Here is a 13,117-nt window from a genome sequence, read left to right on the forward strand (position 1 = left end):
CTTGCCATTTAGAAAAGAGATTACTAAGGTGGAGACATGATTTATTTATTTAAAATATGTATACCCTGCCTTATCTCTATAAGCTTTAGGCAGCTATCAAAACAGTAAAAGCTGCCAGGTTATTAAATACATCACAAATATCCAGCAGCAAGTTAAAACTAATACACAGTTAATTCACATGGTTTAAATGCAGCCAAATCTTCCAAAGCACTTTACTCCACCCTCCACACTCTATGCCTTCCGAAATAAAAAACAGTCATCTTGATTTCAGCAAGTGAAGATTCCCCCTAGGGTTGCCAGCTCTGGAGGTAGAGCCTTGGGAGGGAGGGGCTTGGAGAGGAGCTGGAGCTCAGCAGGTTATAATGCCCTATAGTCCACCTTCCAAAGCAGCTGTTTTCTTCAGGGGAACTGATCTCTGTTGTCTGGAGATCAGTTGTAATTCCAGGAGATATTCAGGCCCCACCTGCAGACTGGCAATCCTATGCCCTCCTCAGCCACTCTGGTAGGCCATTCCAGAGGAATGGACCTATCACAGAGAAAGATCATGATCTGATACCACTAGGTAACTGGACCACCAGGAGAAGGCTGTCTAAGGAGCATAACTGGTGCACGAGACTACTGGGAGATATGCTTCAAAATATGAGGGCCCCAGGCCATGAAGGGATTTAAAGGTGATAACCAGCACTTTGAACTGGGCCTGGATCTAGATGGGACATCAATACAGTTGATACAGCATTGGAATTATATGTTCCAAGCAGCTGCTCCCATGCAGGAATCTTGCTGCTGCACTTTATACCATGAACATCACATTACAATAGTCCAGTCTGGATCAGTGTGGCTAGGTCAACAGAGTCGAAATAAAAGCCCAGCTTATCAGCTGGATATAAATGAATGACGGAGCTCCTACCAAGAGAATCAACCTCTGTATCCGTAAGGGCGAAGGGCACTTCCGGGCTCTTAATTTAATCTACTAAAAAGTGTAACCCCATCTAAGGCTGGCAGATTGACATCAGCTAGGCACTCTGCCTTCCCAACTAGCATCACCACCTCTTGTCTGGATTAAGCTTCAGTTTGTTTATCCTCAGCCTCTCAACTATTGTCTCAACATCCTGGTCCAAAACAACTGCTTTTTGAAGCTTAGATGATGATATATAAAGCTGGATGTAATTAGCATATCGGTGAGAACTCAATCCAAAACTCCCAGTGATCTCAACCAAGGATTTTCCATACAGAATAAAGAGCACTGGGGATAAAATGGATCTTTGGGGCACCCTACACATCCCAACTAGCTGATTCTGTCTCTGTTTCCATGCCAGCAAGGAACAGGCAAAAGCAGTGGAGGACTGTCCCTTTTACTCCAAACAATAATTGCAGTTGATCCATTAAATTATCATGACTAACCATATCAAATGCTGCTGATAGGTCCAATAATATCAGCAGCAATGAACTGCCCTTATCCAAGGGCAGCTGGAAACCATCCAACAAAGATAATACTGCTGATGTGGTTCCCCATCCAGGCCTGAAGCCAGATTGGAATGGGTCAAGGGCACAAGGGCAAATATTTTACCCAGAAATGGCTGTAGTTGGTCTGCCACAACCTGTTCAATTACCTTGCCCAGAATGGGAAGATTGGACACACATCAATAATTGTCAACATCCCTCTTATTAAAAGATGACTTCTTAAGAACTGGTCTCCTTTGAGAGTGACGATAAAGATTTTGAAAATTGTGCATGGAGAAAGTGAACAGAGAGAACCTTGTCCTCCTCTCCAATGAAATGTAATGGGTCTAATGAAGTTGATGTACAATAGATTCAAGATGGGGAAATTTCTTTACTGAATGAATAATTAAATTATGGATTTTTTGAATAATGGAATAATTAAATTATGGACATGGGGATGGCTACTAGCATAGATGACTTTTAAAGGGCATTAGATAGATAAAGGATTGATACTAGTCAAGATGACTAAAGGGAGCCTCCATATATAGTAAATCTCTAAATATCAGTTCTAAGAGGCAATGTCAGAGGAAGGTCTTTGCCTTTATTGGCTGGCCACTACCTGAAACAGGATGCTGGACCACTGGTCTGATCCAACACGGCAACTCTCATGTCCTGATACTGAGTATACATAATAATAGTAACATTATTCATTCTGGTAAGAAATGGATCTATGTATGCAATGGGGGGGGGGTCTTAATTTCATTACTTTTCAGCCCTTGAAAATCCTAACTAATTTCAGAATTATCAACATAATCACAGACTTTTCAGTGAGATATGGCCCATTCCCAAAGCATTATCATGTATGCTAGCAGGAAGGAAACTTCAAACAAATTAACGCTCTTCTAAATCCACTGACCTCAGTGGGCTTAGTTTAGAATTGCACTGGAAGTGTATAACTAAAATGCTGCCATGTTTGAAAGTTTTTTTTTAAACCTGTCATGTTGCTGAACAATCTCACTTCAAGGATACATGCCCTACTGTTCAAGATGTCCATACCTTGGGACCAGGAGCACCTGGGAATCCAGAAGGTCCAGCACCACCAATAGGACCCTGCAAGATGAAGAAAGTGGAGGAGAGAGAGAAAGGCTTAGAGATCTGCAGGTATAGGTATTCTGACAGAATAAACTGAGAAAACAGAGCAGGCTTATTTGAATCAATGAACATTCTTTTGGAATGCTGACATGACAAGGCCCAGTTCTGATAAGCCATGATTGATATTATTTGCAAAGGCTTGTATGAGTGTACAATTATGTCTGCAGGATGTTCTAACAGAAGAAAATGTGGATCAGGTTCAGGTACCATCCTACAGAAGAACAATCTGATGGGGACAGGAAAGGCTCTATGAGAAGTCCCACTTGAACAAATGAAGAGAGCTCACTGTTCACTACCATAATACGCTGAAAGGACTCTGAAAGTGCCTTCAGACATTCCCTGTTTAGCCTAGATCAGGGTTCCCCAAAGTGGTGCACATGGGCACCACTGCATCAACCAACACCTTTTTTGGTGTCCGCCAAGTGTTTTTAGAAAGTGGATGGGACCAAGTGGGACTTTTGCCAAGTATGGCTTCTGATTGGTTATTGGAGATCTGGTTGGCTGTGCAAATTTTTAAAAATACTACTTTGGCAGAAGCTGTTTCCCCAGCACAAAGATCTTCTCTGTACAACCTTCAGATGTGGCTGCCATTTTGTGGCAGCCATTTTGTGACCGCGGCCACCACACTGTCAGAATTCCAAATGTGCCCATGGTATCATAAAGACTGGGGACCTCCTAGATTTTTTTTAAAAAAGGTTCAATCTAAGTCCAGAAGCCATTCAAAAAGGCCTCCTTAATCTAAATATTTTTACCCTACATTCCATCCATTACTGGATCTGTCTAATGGTAGCAGCTTTGGACCCAGTTCTTATGTTATGATAGCAGGTTGAAAGCTTCTGGAAATGCTTCTGCAGGGTGGAAGTTCCACATGGTGGTCATGAAGAACTAACTAAAAGAAGCCCACTAGCCATGTGTTACAGCTCACGAAGTACATTAGACACACATCCCCTCCCTAGGCCCAGACAGTCAGCTAAGAGTGAGGGTTTATTGAACTCTCATGGGCTACATTTACCTTGGTGGATCAAAAGCTGTCAGGCCTGAACTCAAATACTAGAAGGCACAAGGCAGACAAAGTCTGAAGTTCCTACATGTTTTAACTCAACTTGTGGCCCACAAGGTCATAGGATCACATGGAATGACTCACTAGATGCCAGCATTTCATTTCTTCATCAAATATCCAAGAAAAAGTACGTGCTGACACTGTTTTGTCAGTTCCATGAGGTTCCTGTGAAACTATACGTGGAGCAAAAAAGGAGGCACTTTGTTATGTGAAGTATAACAAAATATCTCTGAAGTGAAAGAATTATCTTCAGAGCAGCCATATTAGATGACGTCATGGGAGACAACCGTATAATTAGCTTTTATCTCTTTAATTCCTGATGCCAGACTTTGTGGGGAGGAGAAATCTGCTCCAACAGTGTAACCAAATGTACATATTCCCAGTATCAACTGGAAGAATACTATATAAATGAGAGTAGCACTGCCCTGTTTTCATTTTTAAATCTGTAAATAACAGTGTTGCTTGAACCTTGTTCATGTGTTACAGTGGACGTACATACATCCTGCATGTAGGAACATACATCAATTTGTAGGAAAGAGCCTGGAATGGCCTAGAAGATTAAAATGTTCGCCTTCTGGTTTTTGAATGTTGTGAATAAATGGACATACATTTGACATCTAAGCTTTGGACATCTAAGGCATATTATCTTTGTAACATCTTTGCTCCTGAAAAGCTATAGTTATCTCCCAAGTCATACTGCTAAATTATGGAGGTTTATATCATATGAGCAGACTAAACTAGATGAGGACTTTCCATGCCAACATTAGTTCACCCTGATGGAGAGAGCAGGGCCTAGCATGGGGACTATCTATGTGATTTGGTCTATCCTCATAATACCAACAACCTTATACTAGTTCAAACCCGCAAAAGGTTCTGCTTGACTTGATAAAAATCCAATTAGGAAATTTGTCTTGGGTGTATAAATCAAACAAGATTTACTATTTATTTCTGGAAGATGTGGCTAGGATCACATTTTCTGGCTGACCTGTGCCAGGCCTCTGCCCTCAACCACTGAGAGCTTTTGAAGATGGGGCACAGGGAGATGAGGAATCTATCAATGTTGTGACATCATTTCTGGGTTTTATCTGGTAAAATCATGGAGTTTATAGGACTTTCTAGAGTGGTGTGATGTCACTTCTGGATGTCACCCCAGAAGTGACATCACAATGTTGATCAATGCCCCTTCTTCCCACCCCCACCCTCTACAGGTCATTTGAACACTAGCAGAGACAGGGCAGCATGGGTGGGAGTTTGCCTGGCAGAATTAGGCATGTGATAAGTCTAGCTGCAAAGTTGTTATGCTATCAAGCTCCCTCAATGCTTAATATGTCAGCTGGATGTAACTGCCATTGGAGTCATTGGCCACTGGTGTTTAACAGGCTATGTCTCAAAATCCCTAAAAAGATCTCATTCCACACGTTAAATGACAGCAAACTATACTTTATCACTAAGTATTCACTTGTCAGGAAAAATAGCCAATCCTTGCATTCTGACAAATATACCTGCATAACCAACATTTTCAAGTGCATCTGGATGCTTTATTTATACTTTAGGTTTTCATATGTACATCTAAGAAATGTAATATTTGGAGCATCACTCAGGCTCATTGAACTTCTCATGGCGCACTTCAGCTATTCTTCTTAGTTAAGAAAACATCTATCTTCTAGAAGATACCTTCATATTTTTTTTTAAAAAGGCATTACATTTCCATTCAAATAAATCCTCTATTCATTTCAAAAAGGCATTCTTGGTATCACTTATGAGGATACCCTTTTAAGCTTAATCAAGTAGTCTCAAGCTTGCAGCTGAATGTACTAAACATCAGAGATCAATTTACACAAAAATTTTGCTACAAAATCTTGGAACAACAGGAGGAGTTTGGTCTATCTTAGACAGGGGAGATGTTTCTGAAAATTTTGAGAAACTCCTAGTTTATAGATCCCTCCCAAAACATTAAAAGGGGGTGGGGCTTAAGCCCCCACAAAAGCAGAGAATGATGCTTAAGTTCTCGCAAGGTGATATTCAGCATCATGGGGTTGGCTATCCATGGAGGCAAGGGAATCCTGACTGGGGCGGCCCTCGTACTGTTTGAGACAGGAAGTGACAATGGGGAAGAGAAAGCGATGACAGGGTTGAGGAAGGGAGAGTGAGTGAGAGAGAGAAGGAAAGGGGCAAAAACAGGGAAAGAGAACAAAAGCAGTAATGTGAGAGAGGGAAGAGAGAGAGAAAGTGGCAACTGCGTGGGAGAGAAAGGGCAAGAAACAGGTGATGGGGGGAAGAGAGAAAGTGGTTTCCAAGCATGAGGGAAGGGGAAGAGAAGGAAGCAACCAGAAAGAGCAAGAAGCAAGACATTGGGGACCAGGAGAAGGATGGGATTTTCCTCCCTAATGAGCCTTGTGAGTGCCCTGTTTGTTTTCTCTAATGATAGCATCTCTCCCATCAGGAAATTTTTGCTTGTATCTTGTAGGAGCTCCTGGAACAATCTCCTGTTCACTGATGGGGAAAGTTATTTGTTGACCCAAACCAGAAGCAAAGCTTTTCTTGCTGTTATTAAACCAGCTACTGCAGCCCATGAAGTACCTCTGGGATAATTTCCCATTTTCTGATAGGAGGAGCAGTTGCTAACTCATTTTGAAGCTGCTTGGCCCTATGGCCAAGGAAAATGGCAGTAAATGCCTAACAGCAAGGCACATGCTGTGCACACAAAATGCTGTTTCTCCCTCTTGGCTGGCAGATGCCCCTCCCTTTGGGCACCACCAACCAGCATGGGCCCTTCAGACTCCTTAACTGGTGTTTTCCTTGGACAAGCTGCTGAGAATGGAGGATCACATCACCAACTGGCCAAATAAAGGGCTTTCGCCCTGGTGCAGTTTGACTGGAGGGAATTCCGATGTTGGGGCTAAAACTGGGGCCATTCTTGATATACTGCATGGAATTGCAATACCAGCTTGTCTAGAATTGAAGAGTCTGCAGAGCTCCCTTAGAATACTACCTGCAATGTTTTGGCACTTGGATGCATACCTGCAAGTGACAGGTCTGTATTCTTAAATATCCCCTGTTGCTCAATGGACCAAGGGTGGGGAATGGGGAGAGGGAACAGATACAACCCATAACTTGGGATGAATTCCAGACAAGATAATAAATTAGGTAAACTAAAATTCTGACTTACAGCAGGGCCAGCGGGACCAACGCTTCCATCACTGCCACGAGCACCCTAAAGAAAACAAATGCCGTTTTAAATTCTTGGTATGGAATTAAAGAATCCAGAACAGAAATGAAAGCTTAATTCAAATAAGAAGGTTGCCCAGGTTTGTAATCACTTACAACTGGTCCAGGAGCACCAACTCTTCCCCTTTCACCAGGGAGACCACGAGCACCCTGAAAGCAAAGTACATGCAAATTGTTACTTAATATATATGCACAGATACCACAGTGTGCTCATCGAGTAATATAATTTAGCATCTATCTTTCCCCGTTTTTACAACACGCTGTAACCCTGAGCAATGTTATTCATGCATAACTCTAACTGAACGCAACAGGATTACATACATATATTGGTGAGTGTAAGATTACAGCATTGTTGAAGCTTCATAAAAGTTTTGTATTTTAATCAAATAATAACATTTCACTATGAACTAAGCATTATATATTAATGCAATTTATTTTAATATATATGACTTATGACACCTACCACCTAGCATTTTAAAAAGGACACTTAATAATTTTTAAAATCAGTTTGAGATTTTTGAGTTGAGACTTATTACTTAGTGTTTCTCTATGCCTTCAGCATCTGCCCACGAAGTCAGCAGATTGTGATTAGTTCCTGCAGTAGCTTCTTGAATAGATGCCACTGCCAGCCAGGCACAAGAGCTAGTTTGGTGTAGTGAGAGCCAGTTTGGTGTAGTGGTTAAGAGTGCTGGGACTCTGACCCCCACTCCTCCACTTGAAGCCAGCTGGGAGACCTTGGGTCAGTCACAGCTTCCTGGAGCTCTCTCGGCCCCACTCACCTCACAGGGTGTTTGTTGTGGGGATAATAACAACATACTTTGTAAACCACTCTGAGTGGGTGTTAAGTTACCCTGAAGGGCGGTATATAAATCAAATGTAATTATTATTAATGTTATAAAAAGCAGGAATTGCGATCTAGCCAATGTCAGTCATTTAAGGGATGCAATGTCAATCATTTAAAGCAAGCCTAAAAAAATGGATGAACTGCAAGTGATATAGAAGTCAGTCAATTTAATGACTGGAATGGCCATGACAGCTGAGGGAGTTCAAACAAGGTATGTTCTTTTGGGTGATGTTATCAGCATGTCAAGCTGAGACATGCTGAGACATTTAAGAAATGGCAATTTACAAATATCACGTTAATTTAATATTTTACACATTATAAAAAAACATACTTACAGTTTGTCCTGGGGTACCATTTTCTCCAGCGGCACCAGGTTCACCCTGTGAATAACAAATAGTATAATTTAACACATTTTTAGATTGTTCTTTCATTGCAATGCTTGTTACTGTCTTCAGCAAGTGGTTTGGTCCACTTTTACAGATCTACCATATAACATACACATAAACATTTACTTTGAATAAAGCAACTCAGATTAGTAACTCACAAGCCTGCTTTGCAATTAGAAGAGTGATGGCATGAACTTTAGCTGCAATCTAGAGAATGTCACTCATGCTTAAATCCCACTGAGAAGTAATTTATGGACAAGTTAGTTATAATTAACCTAAAATCCATTAAATTCTGTTTCAAAGGTGATATTCTTTGGATTGGATACAAAATATGCTAGCTGAAGGTATCTAGGATGTAACAACAGTGGCATGGCAGGGCAACAGGGGTGGTCATCCTGGGCGCATAATTTTTAGCGGGCGCTGTGGGGTGCTGTGCTGAGGACACCCTGCGCTCCATCTGCAGGAGGCCACCCATTGTGCCCTGGCCGCCTGCCATGCTGACAGGGTGGCCGGCTCGCTAAGTGCTGAGCTGGCCATCTTGTAGCCAATGAGTGTGCCAAGCTGGCAGCAGTGGGCGGCTGCCATGGAGGCCTGCCTGATGATGGATAGGGAGGTGAGCAGCCCAAATTGCAGGAGCACTCCCACCCCCAAGGGCAATGACATCACAGTGACATCATTGCACAGTCCTGGTAGCATGCACACTCTTTGCGAGCATGCATATGGAGCCCAGGAGTTGCCCCAGGCACTCTAAACCCATGCTACACCGCTGTGTAACAATATTTGGGCAAATGGATTCACAAACCAGTTAAGCTATAGATTTTAGTGAATGCAATCCTATTGATTTAGACAATTTATGTATGGAAAGCACCACTTCTTGGAATGCAATTCCCAAGGTATTTAGAAAATAGTATGAAGAAGCATAAATTTCGTCCTGACCCTTCTCCTGGTGTGTATCCAGATTGGACTGAGAGCTGTCCCACATCTGTGGCAGTAGAGGGAGTCTGAATACAACCATTTGTGTTGACTATCAGTATTTTGGGTTAATGGGAGAATCTTTATTTTCACAAGCTTGTTGGTTCTATTTTTTATGCAAACTGTTTATCCAGTCGAACAAAATGATTTTGTAGGCATGGGAATTCAACATAGCTACCCTGCTACAAAGGCTAGTCTATCCATTTTAATGGAAGAAAATTCATGGGGATTTTCTGAGCATGAAGGACTATTCAATCCATTGAAATAAGTTGTACAGCCTCCTTAAATAAGAGTTCTGAAAGCACATTAGAACAAACATGGAACATTGACTAGGGGCACATGTGTAGGCCCACACCAACCTCTTCCTTTCAATCTACTATATCTTAGCTTGCAGTGAGGATAAGATTTGCCAATCAAATCCACCTTCTTTTGGTTTTGAGAAGACATGGACAATAATTTTCTTGACTTACAAAGATCCATTTTGATATAGTTTGAACAGTCTTTGGATATGCTATGTTCTAGTGTTTCTTAGATAGGAATTAAGTATTTTATCATCAGATGTCAACTGCAGCAGAAACTGAAGGTGGGACTAATATAGTTTAAGCTATGAACCATATTGCCATTTCATTGATTTACCTTCCTAAGCAAACATCAGTTCCTGAATAAACATCAGAACCTGACAAAGAAGTCGGGGGGTTCTTTTTCATAATTTAAAATTAAAAGTTCTTACTCCCCACATCTCGTTTTCCACACTTTCTCATATAAACTCAAGAGCAACTGCCTGCCTCAGTTCACCACAGCAACTAAAGAAAAGGCCTGATAATATTTTGCCTAGTGTGCAATATGTGTATCTGCTAGTGTGTCATAGCACAACCAGCAGATGGAAAGATATTTAATATTTATATTATAATATTTATATTGACTTTGGTGGGCCTGGGGTAAGCCAAGAGTGGAGACTGGTGTTTGACAACTAAATTGTTGGTTTGTAGCCTACCAGTCAGGTGAGCAAATGTAGAAGTCTTCCTCCAGCCTAAAAAGCCTTTCAAGTGGCTCTTCCTCCAACTAGGGTTGCTAAGGCGGAGACCTCCCACTGGCAACCAACACTATCCATGACAGTTCCATCTAGGGATACCAGACCCACGGCGGGGGCGGGGGATCCCCCATCCCTGCTCCCCACACCCTGCCCCCACTTACCTAACAAGTGTGGGGGGTTGCACACCTTCCCTGCATGCTCCCCCATCGCGCTGCACACTCCCATGCACAGCAGCTGCCAGGATTGAGCCTGTTTTGGCCTGGATTGGGGCCTCTGCGAGCGCGGGAGTGTTCCTGTGCTCTGCAGTACCTCAAAATGGGCCCGACCCATGGCAAAATGGGCCCATTTTCGGGCACTGTGGGGCACAGGAGTGCTCCCGTGCTCCACAGCACCTCAAAACAGACCCATTTCGGTGTGGATGAGGCCCATTTTGAGCCCCTGCAGAGCCTGGGTGTGCTCCCAGGGGCTGCACGATGACGTCACTTCCGAAGTGACATCATCACGCTTGTGGGGGCACACGCTTGCTTTGCGCGCACGCACCCCCCTCTCCCCCAAGGTAAGTGCCAGGCCCCTATCCCCCCCGGGAGGTTTTGGGGGCCTGGCAACCCTAGTTCCATCAGCCAATGAGACAAAAATAAATTAAAAAATTGCTGCCAGTATGATGTTACATCATTCTGGGTGGAAACCTGGTACTGACATCACTCTGTTCTAGGAATCGTGGAAACTCTATGGTTTTCCCTAGAAGTGATGTAATTCTGTTGCTCTGACAGTGCCTCCCATATCCCCACCCTCAGCCTCTTACTAGTTGCCATTCACTGGCTGGCAATCCTGCCTCCAACAGAAGAGACATTAAAGTTGGAAGAAGGCTCCTTAAGCATTTTTCCAACTCAAGTTAAGATATATACTGTTGTATTTTCTGTAGCTTTATTTTAAAGGTACTTATTAAAAAATATTGTTCCTTAGAACCGTGGATCAGAAGGACCAATTTACACAGCTCCATGTCTAGGAGGCACAGGGCATCTGAGTGAGAATTCCCCATTGTATGAATGGGGTTCCCAACACTGCCGAGGCAAATGGCAGGATATTTGGGGGGCCAATGCCTGAGGAGAGTGGAGTTTAGGGGATGTGATGTTACTTGTAGGTGATGTTCTAGGAATTCCCCTAATCTTTATGATAACAAACATAGAGACTAAGGGAAATTCCTGGAATGTCACTACAGAGGCAATTTTCTCTCTCTCTCTCTTCAATTCTCCAAGGGTATGAAATTGAGGCTGGGCCATCCCCTCCAGGCCTGGGCAACTGGGAAGCCTATGTAGGTAACAACACTTCATATTGTTATCCCTATGTGAATGGGGATATCCTCTCTTAACTGTGAGCCAGCACAGTCCAGGAGATAACACAAAAGATATGGTTTTAGGAAACCTTTCTTGAAAGCTTATCTCATATACAGAATCATTACATAACCTTCAACAAAACACTGGTTTTCTAGGCCACATATGTCAAAGGGGAATAATGAAGATACAAGAATAGTCCTTCTGCACTAACAGTGAAATCCTGAGCAGAGTTACTCCAGTCTAAGCCCACTGAAACCAACTGGCTTAGACTGGAGTAACTCTGCTTAGGATTTCACTGTAAGTTCCCCACTTTTCCAAAAAACCGTCCTTGCCAGTTAGGAGCTTTCCTACCCTACCTTGTTCTGGAGTAGAGGAGAGAGGAGTTCTTTATTCAGACAAAGGCAGTGCCTGATAGCAAAACAGGAAACACTTGAGAAGGACCTCTTGCAAGGGGTGAGAGTGGGGAGCTCAAGACAGTATTGTATAGTAGTTAGACTGTAGGACTATGATCTGGGAGACCCAGGTTCAAATCCCCTCTCTGTCCTGGAGGCTTGCTCACTCTCTCTCAGCCTAACCTACCTCAAAGGGCTGTTGTGGTGAGGATAAAATTGAAGCAGGTAGAAAGAAAGAACTTAAAGGGTGATATTTTAAAACACATAAACTTTGCACTGAGAAAGGAGGTATTGCTATGTGGTATATGGTCTCCCCAAGAAAAATGACACATATAGTTTGTTTTGTCAGTAAATTTTACCTTGTTACCAGCAGCACCAGGTTCTCCTTTCCGGCCATCCAAACCATTATGTCCCTATAATGAATGAAAAAAAAATTATTGTTAAATTCTTATAAAGTAACAGATTTTAAATGCACACACAACTTCTCATATTGAAGAAAGGTTATGGCTTGTAGCCAGGAAATCATTTTTTTGAGGGGAGAGCAAAATAGTCTGTTTTGCACTGCAATCCTAAATGAGTGGACTTAGAAGGGTGGAACTCTGTTTAGGATTACACTGTTATACTGCCAGGGATTTATAAGAGTGGCAGAAAAACAGGTTCAAGGGAAACCTAAGACAAATATTTTCTGCAATGGAAGGACATTCAAAATGCTGCAGGTAGGCAAGGAAAGGACATGTGAGGTACCTTACAGTCATATGGTATTACAGGAACCTGTGCAAACAGTTTCCATGACAATAGCACACCCACTACTCCCACAGCAAAATGGAGGCAACACTCACATTTGGTGGGGTTGGAAGAACTGCATTCCATCCACAACATGTTGTGGTTTTACATTCCAGGAAACAATTGTCTACTCCAGTTGAAAGCATTTAGGCAATGTCCTTTGAGCCAAGAAGTGATGGCTGAGACTAAGTACTAGCTTAGCTCTGTACAGTTACCCTGCTAGTCCTACAATCACACACTGCTGGCATCAGAGACCATTTTAAATTAAGGCCTGACGCTGTTTTAACAATTGGTATTCCACCCAGTCTCTCTACTCCAGTCTCCAAGGGCTGGCGAAGACAACGTGGTTCATATCCAATTCCTGTTAGTCCTGGTATTCTGAAAGCCTTGTGCAGCTGACACTTGTGGAAGGAAAACTAGCATGGCCCAAGTCGATTAACAGTTATATACCTTTGAAGGTTAATCAGAGAGGGCTACAGAGTAGGATTGCCAG

At 42.6% G+C, this 13,117-nt stretch overlaps 1 protein-coding gene across 1 annotated transcript in view; it reads right to left on the bottom strand.

Moving 5' to 3' along the window:
• Positions 1-13,117, bottom strand: part of COL1A2 (collagen type I alpha 2 chain) — a 70,307-nt gene that overhangs the window by 40,412 nt on the left and 16,778 nt on the right. Inside the window, exons 11-15 of the mRNA XM_054990946.1 lie at positions 12,201-12,254; positions 8,060-8,104; positions 6,977-7,030; positions 6,822-6,866; positions 2,497-2,550 (exon numbers count right to left, since the gene is read on the bottom strand). Coding sequence (XP_054846921.1) covers positions 2,497-2,550; positions 6,822-6,866; positions 6,977-7,030; positions 8,060-8,104; positions 12,201-12,254 — 252 coding nt within the window. The remainder of the gene's footprint in view (positions 1-2,496; positions 2,551-6,821; positions 6,867-6,976; positions 7,031-8,059; positions 8,105-12,200; positions 12,255-13,117) is intronic.

This window comes from Eublepharis macularius, chromosome 11 (genome assembly GCF_028583425.1).
Source record: "Eublepharis macularius isolate TG4126 chromosome 11, MPM_Emac_v1.0, whole genome shotgun sequence".
Lineage (NCBI taxonomy): Eukaryota > Metazoa > Chordata > Lepidosauria > Squamata > Eublepharidae > Eublepharis > Eublepharis macularius.